The following is a 22,195-nucleotide window of genomic DNA, read 5'->3' as shown; positions in this document are numbered from 1 at the left end:
ATGACAAGTTCTTACAGCTAAGTTCTAGGGAGCCAGGTCAATAGCACCCTGCCTGTGGTCTATGTGCTGTTGGCCACACACACTCTCCCGCAGCCTGCCTGCTCCTGAGCCTTTCCCAGCTACCCTCTGAGGTACCACCACAGCCTAGAAACGAGAGACCTCTGTGCCAGGGAAGCAAGACATCTTACAATGGAGCCGAGGAAGAAGGGAAACTTTTCGATGGCTTTAGGCCCTCCTCAGAAGCCATCTGACAAAATGTCCAGCTGCAGGAACATGAAGCCCAAAGTACGGAGTTGTGAGAGAGCACTGCTACGGACAGGGCACTCTGAGAAGGCTGGGTGTGACATCCAGTTACTGTCACAGCTTCCACCCCCTCCTACAGACTGCTGTCCCAAAAGTCTCCTCTGTCCCTTTTCTCGACTAAATGGGATATTTATTGATTACTCCAAATCAATAGAATGAAAAGGTTCCTGTTTGGAGGATCAAGTTGTTTCTCTGGTGCATGCTCTTATAAAAGAAAATCTTTTACACACACACGCACGCACACACACACACACACACACTCACACACTCACACACATACTCACACATACTCATACACACTCACACACGCACACACTCACACACACTCACATAAACACACACTCACACACACTCACATACGCACACACTCACACACATAGACACACACACTCACACACATAGACACACACACTCACACATGCACACACACACACTCACACATACTATAATTATTGGCAGAATAGAAGATTGTTTCAAAGATGAGAGGAATTGGTAAAATAATCTACCCCAAGAGGAAATTTCCAAGGGTATTAGAGCTGCCACCGACCCGGAAGGGCCTCAGTACTGACTAGGGCCCTGTGACACTGACCTAATGTTTTTTCCTATTCATTGCCTTGGGGCTGAACAACTCGGGCTGGCTATACCACCATCCTCTACCAGTTATGGGCACCTCCAGAGGAGTGGCAGACACATAAAGGTTTCTTTTCTGGAGCCCCTCCCCTGGAAAACCACGACTAATGCCTTCCCTCTGATTTATTTTTGAATGTACCATTAAAAATTAATCCCCCCCTTTGTTTTTCTCCAGGTCACTGATTTTGAATTACCATGTGGCATTTTTTCCTACGTGTGAACTGACATATTTTACCTTCGGGACAGTTTGTTCTTTGTTTCCTTAACAACAGCAAGGTGGTCTTCCTCCTCCTCCTCCTCCTCAGAAGGCAGCAACTCTACCCTCACACCCACCCCCCCCACACACACATTGGGTTTTGTGCCTCGGGTCTCCAGCCAGTGCCTCATCGAGTCATTCATACACAGGCAACTCGCAGGAGAGGACGTTCGGTCTGCCTGTGGCAGGTCATACGAGTACATAAAACACTGATTAGGAAGGGTGAGGGAGTCACCTCCAGGATGGACTATGGAAAAATGAAAATGGAGGGCAGTAAGGTAGGGGAGATGGTGCACACAGGGGTGCTCATCCCTGGGGCAAGGCAGACGACACAGAGAATGTGATGAATGTTCTCCGTGTGAGGAGGGGACAGGAGAGCTGCACCCCCACCCCTGACTCACACTCCCTGTGCCCTTGGGCTTTCTAAAGTCTAGGGATGTCAATGAATCCACACAGAGGTATAAAATGTATAGACAGAGCACATCCCCCCCCTCCAACTGCACCCCATGACAGGCTCCCTGCCATAAATGCATGTATTCCACCATCCCTCCAACAAACCAGAGTGTGCGGCACCCCCGTTTGGTTACTTTGCTAGAGGAGACTCCAAAGCGACCTGTCCCTGTCCTCCACAAGCTCATGTTTATGTCCCTGGGCAAATGCGAACCATGGTTTTGGCAAACACCTTTAGGTGCTGCAGCTCTGAAGGTCCTGCCTGGGTTTAAAAAACAAACAAACAAACAAACAAACCAAAACAAAAACAGGCAGCCTTCTGACTTTTGGCTCAAGGAAGAAGGAGCTATTGTTATTGTTATTATTATTTTGAAAAAGAGGAGAGAGAGAGAGAGAGAGAGAGAGAGAGAGAGAGAGAGAGAGAGGCCAGAAAAGAGAGAGAATCTACATCACTGCCAGGCTTATTTTATAAATGATTTTCACTCAACACCTTTCCCAGACCTACAAGACCTTGGCTCCATCATCCTGTTTTGCACCTCCCTCAGGAGCCCTCTTAATCCACAAATCCCCCCAAACTGAAATCAGGCCTTGGGGGGGGGTGTGTGTGTGTGTGCTCAACACTATCGATGCATACATTCCGGCCCCTCCACACGCACACACATTTTCATATTGATCGATGATGACTTGAGCTAGGGACAAACACAGAGATATTTCAGGCTCAGGGGAAGAAGTCACCTCCGGAGAAAGGGAGCCTAAATAATTTAAATATCCAATATTTGACGTACTTGGTAATTTTATGTGAGGAAATGTCCAACAAGCATTACGGTCCACAGCCCCAACCTTTTTCTTCCCCGGGGTTCCCGAAGCTCTCATACTCCCTTGAGGAGGAGCCTGAGCGCAAAGACCCCTAGTCCCACACGGCAGCCCCAGGAGCAGCATAACCTTGAAAGAGAATTGAAAAGCCACTTTTCACGATGGAAATCAGAATCCATTATAATTAAGGATTGCTTTCCTCTCCGTCAACACCTCCTTCTGAACCTCTGTTTAATTCTGCAGGTATCTAAAAGGACTTTTTGCCAGGGAGAAAATCCCGAAACTAGAAGCGAAAGGGTCACTGTTTCAGGCGTGAGGGTGGGGAGCAGGATGGCCTGGTCATTAACACACTAGCTGCGTTGCTAAGTTGCCTCCTCGTGCTGGCCCGGGCTAGTGGGAGGTGAGGGTTCGAAACTTCACCTAACCAGAGGTGGTCCACAGCTAGTCTCAGAGCTGTCTCCCAAGTTCTTTGGCGGGATGGTGCAAGGAAAGGACGCGTGGTGTGGAAAGGAAAGGACCGTGGTAAGAAAGAAAACCTGACTCTAAGTTTCTTTCATGAAAAAAGAAGGAAGACAAACGAGGGGCGTGGGGGCGGAGGAAAGAAAAACACAAAGTTACTTAAAAAAGCTGCCGGTGAGAAACTAGAGTTTTCATTAGATTCTTTTTAATCTTAATTATTAAGTCTGAGGAGGGCCATTTCTAGAACGGCACAACCGGTACGAACGCTCACCGAAGCGCTATGGGACGCGGAGCGCCAGAAGAGAGACCCCGGCAGGTGCTTGAGCAGGTGGCACAGCCACCTTGGAGAGCGCGGGCCGCCCGTGTTGAACTGAGATAGTCCAGGCTTGGGTCAATTCTCCCCTTCCCACCCAACACGCTGAGAAAACTGTCCCAAGACCCCGGAGCTACGGAGAGTCGTGTCCGGTCGCCGCAGCCTCAGCCACCCGTGTCGCTCACTTAATCTACGTTCTGGCCCGCGGCAAGGAAACAGCACCCGACAAGCTGCCCCGAACGTCCAACCGACTTCACCTCTGCAGCACCGAGAGGGACACCAGGCTCCCGGCGGGACACGGCTCCCCAAGCAGGACGTGCGGAGCGCAGTGCTCCGGGGCCCTGCCGCGCCCCAGGGGTTCCTAGGGACCGCCACACCGAGAGCGTCCCGCTGGGACCCCCGCGCCCACCTGACATTGGTCACCTGCAGTTTTCCCTCACGGGACCCAGCACACCTGATTTTTCTGCCCCTGGCTGAAATCATTTTGCCCCAGGATGGAAATCAAAGCGCCCGTGGGGAGGATTCCTAGGACGGGACAGAACACCCTTGCTGTCACGTTCCCGCACCTGTTCTGGGCTTCCGCCTGCCCGCCACGGAAATGGAGATATTTGTCACCGTGGAGCAAATTCAAAGTGAACGAGAAAGCGCCACTGTTGTCTAAAAGTAAGAGCTCATGAAAGAGGATGCGGGAAAAAGTTAAGAGGAGGGTTTAAGAAACCCTGGCAAGTGTGCGGTTTGCTCCCTCCTACGTCCGGAGTGCCCCTCCTAGGTCCCTGCCACTTCAGGAATGTGTAGAAGAGGAACTGCGACATCCAGGAGAGAGACTCTTGGATGGGGAGAAGGATAGACAGACAGACGGACAGACAGACAGACAGACAGGAAAGTAAGGCACCTACTGGTTGTGGTAGCCGAGGGGGTCCGGGATGCAGAGTTCGGACACGTCCATCAGTCCCGTTTTAGCATTCCCAGTTGGAGGAGAAAGGCGGCGGGGAAATCACGCGGAAGACGAGTGAAGGGCACAGGCGAGGTGCGAGTCCCGGCCGGGCACCGTGAGCCGGAGAAGGCGGAGTGGAAGGACGCGGCCGCGGCCGGGGAGCCGGAGGCAGAGAGCCGCGCGCAGCTCCGCGCTCCCACTCATCCGCGCGCTCAGCGAACGGGCAGAGGGGACGCGAAGCGGTGGAGGAGGCTGGGGCGCCCGACACTTGGAGCCCACTAACCCTACTGTAGCTTTAAGGCTGAGAGACTGATGTATGATTTGGCTCCTATTGGCTATCTCTCAGGGGCTGGACTTAAAGTGACAGAATCGAGCTGGGGTGGGGGGAGGGGGGCCAGCCCAAGAGACTTCAATGGAATAGGACACTCCCGCGGGCAAGCAAGGTCCCCACCTCCTGTGGAGTAGGAAGGCTGGATTTTAGAGTCCGAAAGCTTGCGGTCTTGCTTTTGCAGCAGAAAACCAGAGAGGAAAGTCAAACTGCTTGGTGGGACTGTCGGTAGGGAGGGTGCTAACATCCGCATGCCCCCCCTCCCTCTTTACGGTCCAGCTCTATGAACAGGCTTGGCAAACCTCTCTGAGTCTCTTGGTATGGGTTTGTTCTCCAAATTAAAAACCAGTCACATTCCGCCGCACCATCACCACTATGGAGAAGCGGCCAGTGGCTTAGAAATCCGCAGGCTCTAACCTCTCAGCGCACAAGGGTCAGGCCAGCAGGTGAAGTGCTTGCAGCCAGAAGAGAGAGACAGATTTCCTTTCCTGCTCCTATCACCTGGGTCAGTCTGCTCTAAACCGCTGACATGTGGCTTGATGCAGGGTGTGCGCCCATAAAATGCCTCTAGACTACACAAATTAGGCTTTGCCCATTGGCAAATCTCAACAGTGCACTCAGGCCCCGGGTTCCAGACATAAATCCCTGTCTGTTTGGGGAAAACATAATTGTGCTTTGAAACCTCCAACTTACCTGTCACAGCTTCTCGGAGGCACTAGTTGACACTTTCAAACACACACACCTGAATTCCCAGCTATCAACACACCTGCATCCCTGTCTGCCTCTCCCTCTGTGAACCAGAACATTATGGGCTGCCACTGTACCAAAATGAGCCGTAAGTCAAGTCTCGTCTCTTCCTGTGGGGCTCTTCACCTTGGGGATGTGCCTGTCACAGGGATAATAATCAATTTGATTATGTGTGCTGGTGTGGATACAGAATTATTTAAAAGGGGGAGGAAAAGCCCTCAGGAGAGAGTATTATACCTTATTCTCTACAAAAGACAATGTGTGTGTTTGTGTGTGGGGGGGGCGACAAAATTTTATCAACAAAATAACGTCTAAGCAGAGTGTAATGCTGTGTGTTTTGGGAATAAAGCTGGGAGGGTAGGTTCTGGAAGCTTCAGGAGGGGTTAGCCACTGTGGAGGGACTTGGGGAGTAGGCACTGGCTTCAAGGGTGATGCTTGACTTGGGTAAGTGCACTAGTGGAGGCTGCGGAGGGCAGCTGATAACAACGTTCACGTTTGCTGAAGTGGAACAAAGTGTGGGGTGGTCCTGAGGCATCCAATCAAGAGATGGGCAGGGATGTTTGCTCTATCAACACCCCCCCCCCAGCAGACCTGCATCATTAAAACAAAATAAAACAAGCAAATAAACAAAACCCATTATTTTATTAGAGACAAAGTGACACAGAGGGTATTACCCTTGAGCCTGGTTTCCACTGACTCCCATCTCTTGGGAAGGCCTCATTGACGGGCTTCTCTGACTTCTTTCTGTTCCCAGGCTTACCCAGGGCTTGACAGTGCTTTAAAAATGCACAGTTAATGACTCCTGTGGCAGTGAGGAATGAAGCTTGCTCTTTGGCCTGTGTGAACATGGACACAGGGCAGGATCCTGTAGGTGTCTCTATACCCTTCCCTCCACAGCCCAATCTCTAGAGCTCTCATCTAGAAGACCATTCCCTCCCTTCCAGGCAGCACCCAAATCTACTGCCTGTTACATTGTTTCAAGTTGCTTGACACAGTTAGCCATCACGACTTTATTGATGAGAGAGGTACCGTCCCTCCTCCATAGATTGGAAGTCTCATGAGAGGAGTGATTGTGTGTGTGTGTGTGTGTGTGTGTGTGTGTTGCTCACTGGAGAATTCCAGCATCCTATACCCAGCAGTGCTTTGTGAAGAGCAGTTCATGGACCAAGGTTACACAGCAAGATCTTTTTTTGGGGGGGTGGGGGAATCCTTTTCAAAGCATATACAAATGTGTGCCACACTGCCTCAATTTGCCAGGCTGTGACAGCCCCTACTCAGCCCCAAAACATGAGGAGGGGCACAGTGCACCGTGTAGTTTAGTCATGAGGTTCACTGGGATGGGTATGTTCAATGCCTTTCCAACCTACGATCATTTCGATTCATGATAGACTGATGGGGATGTAACCCCATCCTGAGCTGAGAAGCACCTGCATGTAGACCTCTCACCAGATTTGATAAATGGAGAGATTCGTGCACTTCCCTGTGTGCTGAAATGTCCTTCTCCAGGTCACACAACACATACCAGACAGCATGCCACCCAGGGTCTGGATTTCTGCTTAATACCACTTCTTGATGTTTGCAGATGGGTCTCTCTCCTTTCCCTGCCTCCTCCTCCCCTGAGTGCAAGTTCTTTTAGAAGTTGTGAGGTCAGTAGCATGAGCCTCTGGGTGTATTCTGCACATAGATACACTAGGGTCTGGGCATCCGTGTCTCTCTCTCTCTCTCTCTCTCTCTCTCTCTCTCTCTCTCTCTCTCTCTCTTTTTTTTTCCTTTTTTTTCAGAGCTGGGGACCGAACCCAGGGCCTTGCGCATGCTAGGCAAGTGCTCTACCACTGAGCTAAATCCCCAACCCCCCGTGTCTATCTCTTACATCATGATGACAAAAGGAATTGCTAGTTGGTGAGGGCCCGTTTCACAACCTGCTTTCCTGCCCTAATACACTGTCTATAGCCAGGGCCATTCAACACTACCTACTATGCTCCAAATCCCGTGCTTTCCTTTGAACAGAAAGCTCCAAGTAGGCCATGAATCCAATCAAAAAGGTCCACACAGACCCATCTTTTGCTGGCCCTATCACAGCTGGTCTCTGTTACCATAATGTCTGTACCTGAGTCTTTTTGCCATTTTTGCAACCAGTCCAAGCATGGCAACCCTTGTCTCTGGTGTGGTGCAAAGCACATCTTTGTTCCTTCAGAGCCCAGTCTCGATTTTATCCCACATCCCTTGGTACAGCCTTCCCAAACCAGTCTTACGTTTTCCACAAATGAGGCAATAGTTAAGAAATGTCCGTCATGTCCCATAACTTCCTCCTCACACATGCTCTAAGACCAATTGCTAGAGGAAGTTGTTTGTATCTCTCAAACCACAAAAAGTCAACACAACTGGTGGATCCAGTTTGGTCCCTCCCAGAGGATGGCTTCATCATTGAATAAGACCCACCAGGCAGTTTTAGGAAATCTACCCTGTGGTCACTAAGTCCAGTGGATGTTAGGGTTCGCAGTTTGGTACTGCCGTCCCTCAGCCATTCCTACATCTCCTGAAATCAAGGGTGCAGGGTGAGAACAAGGCTGTGGGGAAACACACAACGTGTAGACACGCTTCTTACCATCAGTCCCAGAAGAGGAGGCTGACTCCGTGGAATTGTTTGGATCATAAGCCAAACCCGAGTCTGCTCCAGCCCACTGTGAAGACTGGAGAAGGTGGATCCTGGGAAGACATCCATTGACAGTCCCCAGTGACTAAGGCAGGCCTGACCAAGACAGTGACCTTAACCTGAGCATATCTGAGGTTCGTGTTTCCTGGGCTCCAGGCTGGAGGAATGCCCCCAGCCACACACCTCTGCAGACCCACTGCTTTCTCATATGCTTGAATCTGCGTATGGAGTTATATCATCCAGTGGGGACCAGCAGACTGCCAGCCCATTGGCTGACACTTGTGCCAAGGATCATAAGGAACTGATAACACTAATACAATGTGAGTTTGTGCTCTGTAATAGTCTCCTGCTGACAGATAAATGCTACAGAAACATGATGGCTTTTCCTGAAGCTCTAATGGGCCATTATTGGGGCTAGAAAGCCTGAGTTCTATTAGCACTGTCACCATAACACCAAAAACTATGAAGGGGGAGGGATCTCGAGTGGACAAATACTAGGATTCTTGCTTAATACTTCTATCTGAAATCCATACCAAGGGTCTTGGAAGAATGTCCAGATATTTCAAAACTCTGTTACCTGTCCCCTCATTACGCACCCTGAAGATATGCTCCCCAACACAGCTGAACAGTCTATTAAAGCTCACTGCTTGGCATACAGATCGGTTCTTCCTATAGATCTCATGCAGAAGACAACTGAAGCCAGTAGGGAGAATAAAGGACCAGAAAATTGAGAAACAAAGATCTTCCTTCCCTCCTCCCTATCACCAGGACAATCAGAGGGCATCATGGCTGTAATAGCATTGTTGACAAAGTTCTGGGGGAGGAAAAGAACTGTTGGCAGGAAACAAAGAGAGAGGAGTCAGAGGAATGAGGGAGAGGAGGAAAAACAAGAAGGAAAGCCATGCCTTGACAGTACCTGGTAGCTAAGCGGCATTGAACAAGGAGCTATTGACTGGATGAATGAGCTAATTAAGTATTTTCCATTACAGTGCATTCTGGGTTTTTTTCCCTTATAACAAAGAAACTTGACCTTATTTTTGTCTGTGTCACATGTTAATTTATCATCCAATTTCTTGTGACTCTGGCATCAATTTGAGCACAAAACATCCCTGACTAGAAAAGATAGTAAGGGCAATTCATCTCGAGTCTTATTGGTAAAGAAAAACTTCTCAACCAATGATAGTCTAACTACGAATGTCCCGCTGTCAAGATCCTCTGGCCACAAAGGAAAAGGAAAATTGGACTGCATTTACATTTCTTTTTTAAAACTGTGTGTTTACACACCACCCCCTCCCCCCACACACACATATCACCCATTTACATTGCTAGTCTCAAGTACAACTATTTTAAAGGAAACATAGAATACATGAAGCTTTGGGGGAAATGAAACCCTAACACTGAAATGTTATTATCAAGTAAGAACAACAACAAAAAAATCACATCAGTTGTAACTGTCTCAGCACTCACACCAGAATTCAAACCTGCGATGGTGACTTCCAGGCCAGGGCTACATAGCAAGGAAAAAGCAAAATCAAAATCGGAAACATTTAAGCGAGCCGTGGCAGCGCATGCTCGAGAGTCCAGCCAGAGGGCCACTGAGGCAAGGGGGATTTGTGAATTTTGAGTCAAAACAAATCAACAAGACAAACCAGCAAGATGCCCACGGTCGATTAGGGAATCGTGTAACCTATTTTGAATCCCTAATGATGCAGAGAGCTTTAGCTCTCTCAGAATGTTTTACAGAGAGTGATATGGGGGTGACAGCTTCCAGGTTTAGAGGGGGAGAAACATGGAAAGGTTTTGTGAGGTGTAACGTGCTATGCCTATGCTAGACACGATAGAGAAGATAGCTTTCACTAGAGCTGTGGTGGGAGCAAACTCAGGCCCACCACTGCCTTTACAGATGTGTAATGTAATTACATCAATCCCCTTGGTGAGCTCCCCCACTGCTCTGAATGATACAATTATGAATGGGTCAGCAGCGACTCCACATGAAGACTCCAGCTTTGTAGGCAGGGCCACCCATAGCACCTTTACTCTTCTTGAGCGTCTGGAAACCCAAGACCACAATAGACTCCTGACTTAGGAGGGAACGGCCAGGCAGAAAGCGAGGCTGCAGGAGAAGCGAAGAGAGTTTAGAAAGATGGGTAAAAGGCAGTCACCGATCCAAGATTTAATATGGATAAACACCGGTAATACACTTGTCAGGGATGACCCTCCGAGCCACAGACTGTAGGATAGCTGTGGGGAAGGAGCAGCGAAGCAGAGAGACACCTGGGGTCAGCGTAGATAGCACATTAAACATGGGCACAAGGTTCAACGGCATGATAAACACGGCTTTGGGGTAATTCAGCCAGGCCCAGCAGAGCAGGGAGCAGCAGTAATTTCTCTTTACACCTGCTGACTGAAGGCACAGTGCGGTTTATACTCAACCCCAGGGACTTGCTCTGAAAGACAACTGCAAGTCTGGCAATGAAGGGATGTGGGGAAAGGTGGTGTCAGCAGCACTGTGGAGGGCATGTGAACCCCAGAGAGAAAGGGACAAACACGGGACAAGGAGGGGTGGGCTCTGGGGCCTACCAAAGCACAGACTCACTGACTGGTCCCTGTTTTCTCTCACCTGCAGCCGTGTCCAGAGTTCCCCAAACTCTGTCCTTTCTGCTCCCCTCTGTGGGATGGCTTTCAGGTAGGGTCTCTCTTCTCTTCTTTTGTTCTAGGTTTTTGGTTTGTTTTAGACAAGGTCTTACCACATAGTTCTGACTGACCAGGGCATTGCTATGTGGACCAGGTTCAAGCTTGGGGCAATCCTCCTGCTCCTGAGTTCTGGGATTACCAGTGTGAGGTACCTGGGCTAAGGCAAATCAAAACTGCCTGGGTCTGTGACTTCTTCCTTAAAGCTCCTGTTACTCAATGGGCCTTTTGGCATAGGGAGGAGGACTACAGTTGAAGGGCAGTCCTTGTGGTCTTGAATCACTTGCCCACTGTGTAGAATCTAAGGAAGGGCTGAATGCATGCACGCCTGTGTTGAGGCAAATGCTGCTCCTCCTTGCTCTAGTTTACTCTGCTTAGCTTGACTTGTATTTGCTTCAGACAGATTCCTCCCCACCCCCCCAACCCCCGCCACAGGAGTTCTCAGTTCCTACCCAAGATGATTCATCTTCCTGCTTTCTTTCCAGGGGATGGAACTCAGGGTCTTGTACACTAGACAAGCACTCTACCAGTGTGGTGTGCTTTCGAGCCCTTATCCTTCTGAGACGGGGTCTTACTATTTACAAGTATATGCTACCACACCAGTATGCTCACTCCCTAAGTGGCCAGAATTCAGTCACATGCTCACCCTCCAATCAATCACAGTCAAGGAAGAACTAGCCTATCATGACTACCTTAAAAACCTATTTACTCACAGGAGGGAAAGGCTTGGCTTTCTTGAACACCCGAATGCTTAAAACCAAGGTATTCGATTCCGTTAAAGAAAGAAGTGGAGGTGACTCTTGGGTGGGCAACCAGTAGAGTGTACTATAGCTGGGGGTGAATCATGGGCAGTTGATGGGATCAGGCTACCATGTCGGCAAGCATAAATAGGACCCTGGTTTATCTGGATACAGAAACAAAAATAAAACTGGCTAAAAGTTGGGTTTGCTTTTTAATAAATAGCATCTTGCCCAGCAAATCCAAACTATTGATAAAAAAATTCTTCCATGAAAGTCATTTGCGGGCCAAAGTCCTAAGCAATTTCTGCAGGTGCAGGTGCACACACATGCTGCATCGTGCATGCAGACGCTGCAGTCGCTGGCACGCACACATGCTGTGTTGTGCGTGCAGACATCTGAGAATGACTTTTGGGAGTTGGTTCATTGCTTCAACCATGTACGTTCCAGGCCTGGAACTGGTGTTCCCAGAAACGGTGGCAAGTTCCTCCAGCAGGTGAACCATTTGCTGGCTCTCGTCTTAAACTCCTAACCATCCACCTCTGAGGGATTCCACCAGGAGATGTCACAATGAGTTCTAGGAACTTCTTCCCATAGATAAATAATGGTCATCTCCAAGGCACTGAAAGGGTCCAGAGCTGCTCACAGAACAGTCATGATTTGCCCAGCCCCTCTAACCATTCTTTCTAACTGAATAATTCTACCTTTTGTCAAATAACACAATGAAGACTTACTATTTTACCTCCCTCCCTTCTTCCCTTCCCTTCCCTCCCTCTCTCCTCTTTTTTTTCACTACTCAGCTACACAGTTGGTCTCATGTAACCTAAACTGGCCTTAAACCCCTGACCTTGAACCCCTGACCCTTCTACTTCCACCTCTCAAATGCATGTTTTAAGACAGTCCATTTCTTTTCTTTTCTTTTTTTTTTTTTTTTTGGTTCTTTTTTTCGGAGCTGGGGACCGAACCCAGGGCCTTGCGCTTCCTAGGCAAGCGCTCTACCGCTGAGCTAAATCCCCAACCCCAGACAGTCCATTTCTTATTTAATCCCATGGTAGAATTTCTGTTTGGGCCCATGCCTTAGTTATTGTTTCAAAGAGATACCATGACCAAGGCACAGCTCTTCTAAAAGAAGGCATTTAACTGGGAGTGTGCTGATAGTTCCAGAGGGTTATGGTCACAGTGGCAGGAAGCAAACAGGCATGGAGCTTAAGCAGTATTTGAAAACCTTCCATTCTTATCCACAGGCATATGGGCTTTTGAAACTCCAAATCCCACCCCTAGTGACACACCTCCAAATGAGGCCACAACTACTTTAACAAGGTCACACCTCCTAATCCTCTCCAAAAAGTTCTACTAGCTGGTTACTACACTTTCAAATATCTGAACCTATGGGGGCCATTCTCACTCAAACCCACCACAGTTCATCGTTAAAGTTCATTTTCATTGCTGTCCTCTGTTAGTCACAGAAGGAGTGTATTAATTATGCTGTGTTTTCTGGTTCAATGAGCTGGATGGTATGCAAGCCAGTGTTTCTGAATGTTCACTTAGTACTGGCCACTAGACACTATCCTGAGGTTTATTCTTACTACAGGGTAAGCAAGGCAGCCCACAGCTAGGTTGGGTAGCACTGCCCTCATCTTACTATCTGAGGAGGAAACTGAAAATCTGCAAGTACACTATTCGGGGCCAGAAGAAAATCTGGAGTTAAAAACCAAGTCAAATCCACCCTCACATTACTCTCTGTTTTACTCTGCTATCTTCAACAGAGTCAATACCAGTGATTTTGGGGGCTAGCTTGGGAACCTAATCACTATGGATAACGGGAAATTTATGCTTCGTACAGCCAACAGATTTATGTCAGGGCTTTAGAAAAACAGTCTGTTGGGAAGCCACTGTGGACCAGACCTATGCCCACATGGGTTTAATGGCACACCCAGCTCTTACTGAAGAGTTCTTTCAAATTGGAGTGAGGTTTGCTATCAGCAGAGAGGGGAGAAAAACTGAGAAGGAATGTGATATTGGGGAAGGGACTAACCAGTTATGGACGGAAGCCAGAGGGTATAGTTTAACTTTCCATGACCCAGAGAAAGTGAAGTACTGCCAGAAGATGGCGGAGGAGGTGATGGAAAAGAAGACCATCTATTGCCAAGCCAAAGCGTCCCATCGGGGTCACGTGCGTGGTTGGGGCAGCTCAAATAGGCAGCACTTCTAAGCCGAATGGATGCTCTCACAACTTTCTGCACAGATACCCAAGAAATGGGGAGGCCTCTCCTGATGCTAGGGTAGGTCCTAGGATTACATAAGCAAGCTCAGGAGTTCATGTCCTTCCCTTGTCCAACTTGAAAGGCTATTCAAGCACAAACGGGTGGTTTTTATTTTCCTGTTCCTTCCAACACCAACCGGTGCACATTTCCTTTCATCCTGTGGGTGGGTACTGGCTAACTTATCAATTCCAGTATGAAGAGAGAGAGTCCTTCCTTGCTCCCAATACCAAAGGGTGGACTAGAGAATGGAGTTCTATGGTGTCTTGATTCCTTCATAGCTCTTGATGTCTTCAATCCACAGAAGAGAGACGTGCCACTAGAAGACATGTTTTTGCCTGTGGGATTGCAGAAACACCATTTGAGAGCACTGGTTTTGAGACTTTAAAAGAAAGCCCCAGATAATTACCTTTCACTAAAACTGAACCTGGGACCCTGAGATACAAAGCAGTCAAAAATAACTATCCAAGTTCAGACAAGGAGGAAAAGAACGGATCACTCCATCTGGGGTCACCCCCCACCTATGTTGCTTATGTGTGGGGTGTTGTTGTTGTTGTTGTTGTTTTGGTTTTTTGTTTTGTCTTGTTTTCCATCTATCCAGCATCAAGCTGATATCATCTCTATGGCCGGACTTGAAGCACATTCATGACAATACCAGGCTCATCCTGATGGGTACTGTGACTTAGTTGTTCTTTCCTAGTGTCACGATGCCCACATGGACCGGAGTCAGCAACACAACTTGTTGCTGTGACTATTATAATTGACAAAGGACACTGGCTTTGGAGTCTTGCAAAGCTTAGTTCAAATCTTGGCCGTGTCCTTTGTTACCAGCATGATCCTGGAGCAATATATACTTCTGTGATGTGACCTCAGGATTGCGGTCTGTCAATATGCCTTTGATTCCAGCATTCGGTGGGCAAAAGCAGAAGCAGCAGCAGGCAAATCTCTATGTTCAAGGTTAGCCAGCCTACACGGTGAGTTCCAGGCCATCTAGGACCACAGAGAACTTGCCAATCAATCAATGGATCAATACATCGATCAACAAGTAAGGTCGTTTGGTGCAGGGCGGGTATGCAGTTTGCACATGCCTAGCACAAACCTGGTTTTACCTCTTCCTTTCCTAAATGGAGGTTCTGACTTCAATTCTGAGGACAGAGAGACTGATCTCAGAAGTGGTATCCCCCACTGTAACATGCGTGCCCTGAGTCCTTCAGCCCGATGAGGCTCAGCGCCCACAACCGAGGCATTAGGTTGTATCTGTTTCTACTAATAATACAATTCAGATGCTTCTGACCGTCCCATCCTATCTTCAACCCCTCGAAGAGCCTAACCCATCTCTAAGATGTACCGACTCAATAACCCAATGCATGGTTGGTCACAGGGAGCCACAGACACCTACAGAAGGGCAGGGATGAGACCACAAAGGCAAGATCATCTTTAGGGTTGCTGTGGGTCTGTTTTAAGCCTTATTATGATTCAAGACAACTCATCGTATACAAGCACCTAGTCTTTCAACAGGTATAAAAAGAACTGCCATTCCAGAAGCCTGAGACTTAGCCACGGTTGCAAACCTTTTTGTCCCCTGTGTAGACAAGGTGCTACTCTCAGCCCTTCATCTTGGAGAAAGCATCATCAATACACAAAAGTCTAAACTTTAACCATTTCTGCTGCTAAGGACCCTGGGAGAGAATAGTGAAAGAAAGCCTGGTTCAACCCCTCCTGCCAGCTCACGGCTCCAGCGGATGGAGCAGACTGCCTCCCGTGTCAAAGGACTGCCCAGTGCTCTCCCCACGAGTAGATCAGACAACAGTCTAGGTAGAGATGATTGCAGATTGTGACCTCATTTGTCTGGACACTACTCAAAGCAAACCATTCCACCTCTTCCAAGTTCAGTTGTCTGAACATGATGAACACACATACAGCTTCTTGGTGTGTGCCAGGCCACCCATAATGTGGGAGGACCCCTGCAGGAATAACTGAGAAGGAACACTTCTGGGTATGGTAGGGGCCATGCACGAGTTGTACACTAGTCTCTTTTCTATTGCTGGGATAAAACACCATGACCAAGGCAACTTGAAGGAGAAAAAAAGCTAGAAATTAGTAGTGTGTCCTAGGACAGGGTGGAGCAATCCCAAAAGGTAACCAGGTGTGTACAGAGTTGAGACCACTGGGGCAGAGACATGGTAAATCTTCTTCATCTAAATCTTAGTTCAAGGACTAACAGCAGCCTGCACGATCACGACCCTGGGAGGAGCCCCCAACAAATGCAATGACTACTAAACAGAAAGGGGGAGACTTGGGGTCCTCCTCCCATATTGCCACTCCTGGATACTAGAGAGGGAGGAACTGTTGGTCTGATTGGTCAGCACCCAGGACCTTCTCGGGGTCACATCCCACTGGCACTCAGGCCACCGTATATTACTTAAAGATCATACATCTGCAAAAGCTTGCCCACGTGTTCTGTAGGGTTTTCAGGAGCTCCCTCCGAAGTCAGTATTTCTACTTTGTCTCACATTCTGAAGATCTCAGTGGCTGTTTTTTTCTACCACCTCTGTCCACAGCTTAGACACCAGGGTCTGCTCCAGAGACCTTGGGAGTGTGCAGCATAGAACAGGCCAAGGAACTCAGATGAGAACAGTAGTGCAAGGCTGGAGAGATGGCTCAGCGGTTAAGAGCACTGACTGCCCTTCCAGAGGTCCTGAGTTCAATTCCCAGCAATCACATGGTGGCTCACAACCAATGGGATCTGATGTCCCCTTCTGGTGTGTCTGAGGACAGCTACAGTGTACTCATATACATAAAGTAAATATTTTTTTTTAAAAAGAAGAGTAGTGCAGACATTCGAGGCCACAGGCCTTCGGAAACAAGTCTTCCCTCTGCCACGGAAGGGAAGATGGGAAGTCAGACTCATTCCTACTTGCAGGTCTTGAAGCTCATCAGCAAGTTACTCTAACAGTTGAAAACTGTGACCTGCAGTTGGACAGTAGCGTTGTCACCTCTGCCTTCCTTCTTTATTGTGTCCCTTTAGAAAAGGCATGATGTCATGAGGAGCGGTAGAAGGTTCCTAGATCCAGCTCTCTCTGAAGACGGAATCTGCCCTGGACGCAGAAGCAGCATGATCCTCAGGGATGTTTTCTCCTGGGATTTGTTGTGTCTTACTCCCAAGAGTCCTGGCAAATATGGGCCACACCCTGTCCATACAAATTCTTTCCCCACCCTCATCAACATGTCCTCCTTCCCTAGAGCTTTGCACCAAGCAATTGTTCAATAAACGTTTGCCTTTTTCACCCCTAAAAAGACATTCTCTTGAGGCTGGAGAGATGGCTCAGTGATTAAGAACACCGAACGCTCTTCCAGAGGACCTGAGCTCATTTCCCAGCAACCACATGGTGGCTCACAACCATCTGTAATGGGATCCCATGCCTTCTTCTGGTGTGTCTGAAGACAGCTGCAGTGTACTCACATACATACATACATACATACATACATACATACATACATACACACATACATACATCTGGGAAAAAAAAGACATTCTCTTGTGTTCAAGTATACAATGTATACAATGCCAATAATTTAAATTTGTGCCTTGCCTTGTCCTTAAACAAGTATGCTTCCATGTTCCTTTCATATCTGGTAATACCAACACAGGTCTAGATCTCTGACTGGAAATGTTTGAGACCAGAGCTGTTTGGATTTCTCACTAGGGCATGTTAATAAGATATGATAGGTTTGACAAGATTTGACAGATAAGGCGATGGTAAAGGAATAGCGTCCATACTACATGTAAAATTCATGTCTGTGTCATAGTCACCTCATGCACACAGCCTGAGGGTTATTCCACACAACTTTTAGTGTGCCCCTTTGCCCAAGATGGATGGACGACACAGGGTTAGGTGTGGAGTATTCCACTTGTGTTGTCACACTGGTGCTCTGAAAGTTTTTCAGATTTGGTGACTAAAGTTTCTCAGACCTTGAGTAGCAGCTTAGGTTAGAGTTTTTGGAGAAGGCACGCATGAACAAGACCATTAACATGAATTAATCCTGCACTGATCACAAGTTGGGTGCTCACAGGCACTGACTGCTAGCTTCTGTTTGTTTGTTTTGAGTCAGAGTCTCAGTTCATAGCCCTGGATGTCCTGAAACTTATTGTGTAGATCAGATTGGCCTCAAACTCACAGAGATCCTCCTGCCTCTGCCTCTGCCTCTGCCTCTGCCTCTGCCTCTGCCTCTGCCTCTGCCTCTGCCTCTGCCTCTGCCTCTGCCTCTGCCTCTGCCTCTGCCTCTGCCTCTGCCTCTGCCTCTGCCTCTGCCTCTGCCTCTGCCTCTGCCTCTGCCTCTGCCTCTGCCTCTGCCTCTGCCTCTGCCTCTGCCTCTGCCTCTGCCTCTGCCTCTGCCTCTGCCTCTGCCTCTGCCTCTGCCTCTGCCTCTGCCTCTGCCTCTGCCTGTGTGCTGGAGTTAAAGGCATGCACACCCAGCCATCGACAGCTTCTGGAACTGTGGATAATCCTCTCACCCAGACCTGGTGGCAGTTATAGTCTTGCAGAGGGGGAACATACCTTAGTACACATCACCTATGCCCTCCCTGCCAGGGATGCTAGATGGTGATGGTGGTGTCTCTTCTCGTTCCCTTCTTACTCCTCTTTCTGCTCTGAGACAGAACCTAGCCTAGGATGGCCTCAAACTCGTTATGTAGCAGAGGATAAACTTAAACTTCTGATCCTTCTGCAGAATAGTGGTTCGTAAGAGGGTTCTGTAGAAGTAGGTGTGGTGGTCCATGCCTTTAATCCAAGCACTTGGGAGGCAGAGGCAAGAAGACCTCAGTTTGGGGCCAGGCTGGTCTATATCAAGAGTTCTAGGACAGTCATAGCGATATAGGATAACCCTGTCTAAAAAGGGGGGACAGGATTCTGTAGGTAGAGCTGTTGAAACTCTTCAGGCCCACACCTGCTGGGTGAGCTCTGTCTTCTGTGTTTGAGCCCCACTGCACAGGTTTGAATTTCTTCAATGTTGGAATCACTAAATTTTAGAAACGGTAAGTATTTTACGTCCTCGATTCTATTTTCTTATAGCCAAATGCTGATGTCTTCAGATTCAAGGAAAAAGCAACTTTTAAAAACAGCCCATTACCAAAGTATTTTTAAAAAAAGTCAGGCAGAGTCTCACTGGGTGACCCAGGCTGGCCTCAAGCTCATAATCTTTCTGCCTCAACTTACTAAATGCTGGGATTAAAGGTGCACACCACACACCCGGCTCATTGTTAATTTTTAAATTTATATTATTATTATTCATATTGTGTGGGAGCAGGTATGTGCCACAGCATGTGTGTGGAAGTTAAAGGACGAACTTTATACAACAAGTTCACCCCATCTGCCTTTTCGTGGATCCTAAGGCTCAAACTCAAGTCACCAAGGTCATGCAGCAAGTGCTTTAACCCCCTTAGCCATCACAACAGTCCCTTGCTACTAACATGTATTTATTTAGCCATTCATTCATTCATTCATTCATTCATTCATTCATTGTTCTTCCTAGATTTGCTTCTTTAAGATTTATTTTTATAAATGGAGCAGAGATTGAAGGAAAAGCCACCCAGAGACTGCCCCACCTTGGGATCCATCCCAACTGTAGATACTAAACCCCGATACTGTTGCTGATGCCAAGAAGTGCCTGCAGACAGGAGCATGGCTATCCTCTGAGAGGCTCTGCCAGTACCTGACTAAGACAGATGGGGATACTCACAGCCAACCATTGGACTGAGCTCAGGGACCCCAATGGAAGAGTAAGGGGAAGGACTGAAGGAGCTGAAAGGGGTTGCAACCCCATAGGAAGACCAACAATATCAACCAACCAGACTCCTCAGAGCTCCCAGGGACTAAACCACCAACCAGAGTATACATTAGTGGGTCTGTGGCTTCTACTACTTATGTAGCAGAGGACTGCCTTATTTGGCATCAGTGGGAGGGGAAGTCATTGGTCCTGTGGAGGCTTGTTGCCCCAACAAAGGGGGATGCTGGAGGGGTGAGGCTGGAGTGTGTAGGTGGGTGGGGGACTACCTTCTTAGAAGCAAAGAGGGGGGGGCTTGCAGAGAGGAGACTGGGAAGGGGATGACATTTGAAATGTAAATAAATAAATTAATAAAAAGATTTACTTTTATTACACATTTGCATGTGTGTCTGGGTGGGTATGTGCATATGAGTGGCCAGAAGAGGGCTCTAAATTCCCTGGATTTTTAAGTGTTTTTGATACACCCAATGTGGGTGCCAAAAATGGAACTCTGACTCTCTGCAAGAGCAGTGTGCCCTTTTAACCTCTGAGCTACACTTCCAACATTACCATTTTTCTTTCCTTCCTTTTTCTTTCTATTTTGTTTTGTTTGTTTGTTTTGTTTTTTTAATGCAGAGTCTCATACAGCATAGATTAGCCTCAAACAAACCCTGTGTCCGTGGCAAATCTCTAGTTCCTCATCCTCCTGCCTCTCCTTTCCAAGTGCTGGGACTGCAAGTGTGCACAGCTACATTCGTTGTTTCCTTACTTTAATTAAGAACAACTAACCATAATGAATTTAGATTAAAAAAATGTTTGGTACCATCAGGAAGGGACGGGGGCTATTAGATAGGCGTCAGTGTGGCAGGGACCTCAGGCAGAGGCTCAGTCAACCTCTCTCACTGGTGTACCTGGTGGACAAGGTAGCTCAAGCAGAAGTGGATGGCAACCGTGGTGGTGAGTTTTAATTGTCAATTGAGATGGTTTAGAATCACCGGGGAAGAGAGTCTCACTGAGGGATTGACTGGATCAGGTTCATGTCTGTAAGGGGTAGTCTTGATTAATCAATGTGAGAAGACCCAGCTTGGAAACAGGAAACACTATTACCTGGGTTAATGAGCAGGTGTCTGAGCACCAGGCTTGAGGGCATGCCTTTCTCCCTGCTAGGAGGGGCGGTATCCTGGAGCTAAGAGCTAAAATCCTTTCTCCTCTAAGTTGCCTTTGCTGGGGTTTCTTATCACAGCAACAAAAAAGAAACTAGGATGGTGACTACCAAACGCCTTCTTTAAGAGAGACCGAAATAGTGGTGGACGTAGTAAGCACAAACGCCCATAAGAGAGGTTACAGCCCTGGGACCACCCCAGGGCATCACCTATTGGACTGGGTGAAATGACCACCATTGGTATGCTACGTGTCCCCTTTAAAGGGGTACTGCCTGGAGTAACGGAAAATGGGAGGAGGCCAAGTGAAACAAGCTGACCCACGTAGCCCTGTGCCAAAAAGGCAGGCTTTGACAAGAAGAAACCAGGCTGTAGAATTTAAGTTCTATATCACCTGGGAGACAACATAGCATAATGGTGACCACCACAGCCTCAGAGTGGGACTCTCTGGGATACTTGCATGATCTGAGTATGCCCCTTTGCATCCGTGTGGTTCAGTTTCTCTCCGTCAAAAGTAGCATCTGCCTTCTAGGACGAAGGCAAGAAAGCATCAATGAAACCATCCCTGGGTAGGGCAGGAGGAACCAGGGTATTACACAGAGACACAACTGTGCAGAGAGGGCTTATCTCATGGCCCCTGCATAGCTGTCACTAACCCCACCCAGACATTGCTATTTAAATGGGAAATGGCAAGGGACTTCCAAGCTGGTCAGGCCAGCAGCGGTCACAGTTAAACTTGTACCCTAAGCTCCTACTGGGCATTGTGGGAAACAAGCAAGACCCTCCACTCTGCTGGAGCCCAATAAGCCCCCTGCTGTTTCCCTCTACTTCATATTCAATCCCTAAATAGAGGGATCACCGGGGACCCTTGGAAGCCAAGAGAGCACACTATTTGCTACTCTTTCCCCAGTGGGAGAGGAAGCTGGGATAAAGCAGGAAATGGTTAGTGGGAGAGATGGGAAATTAGCATGAAACAACTTCCTACTGCGTGCCGGGTGCAAAGAAAGCCAGCAGCTTCTGCTACTGATAGATAGGCTCAGAATCCCCCAACAAAAGTGGGAGAGTCCCAAAGAGGGCAGCCTCCTGTAAAGACTGGGGAGCATGCAGGGTCTGGGAACAGAGGGGAGCAGGAAGAGTGCCGGTCAGGCTTGTTTATCAGGGCGGGACAGTAGGACATTTTAGATGGAAAGATGGGGTACCATCTTCAGAGGCAAGTGAGCAGGAGAGACCGTACAGGGTTTGGTATGGAGACTGCAGGACATGGGGCTGACATTAGCATAGAACCTGACTATCAGGATACACATTTCCATCTGTGTGATCTTGAACGCATCCCTAACATCTCTGTGCCTCGGTTTCCCCGTAGGTGCTACTGTACAGATAGGTCTCTCTCTCCGGGGTAAAATGGGTTACACACACAGTCCTTAGCACAGCACCTGGTTCAGAGATGATAGGGTAAAAGCTTGGGGCTGGTCTCCTACACAGTAGCTGCGTGTCCGTCTCCCTGTCCCGTGGGTAGATTTGCAGACGCCAGATCCCTTTAGCTATCAGTGGGTTTTGATATCACAGTAAGGGGGGGGGGGAGGCGAGATAGTTGGGATTCTCAAGAGAGCTAGGGTCAGCTGTGTTTGTGTGCTCTTTCACACTGGAAGCCTAGAGGTGAGGATGACGGGTGTTGTCCTCCCTCCCTCATCCCTTTC

General features: G+C 48.3%; 1 protein-coding gene across 3 annotated transcripts in view; it reads right to left on the bottom strand.

The window, feature by feature from the left end:
- Esrrb (estrogen-related receptor beta) overlaps positions 1-22,195 on the bottom strand; it is a 155,788-nt gene that overhangs the window by 92,379 nt on the left and 41,214 nt on the right. Inside the window, exon 1 of one of the 3 annotated variants that reach the window (XM_087552876.1) lies at positions 4,121-4,449. Coding sequence (XP_087409002.1) covers positions 4,121-4,170 — 50 coding nt within the window. The 5' untranslated portion in view covers positions 4,171-4,449. 3 annotated transcript variants of the gene reach the window in all.

Source organism: Rattus norvegicus, chromosome 6 (assembly GCF_021556685.1).
Source record: "Rattus norvegicus strain SHRSP/BbbUtx chromosome 6, alternate assembly SHRSP_T2T, whole genome shotgun sequence".
NCBI classification, from domain to species: Eukaryota; Metazoa; Chordata; class Mammalia; order Rodentia; family Muridae; genus Rattus; species Rattus norvegicus.
This window is presented reverse-complemented; position numbering and strand designations above follow the sequence as displayed.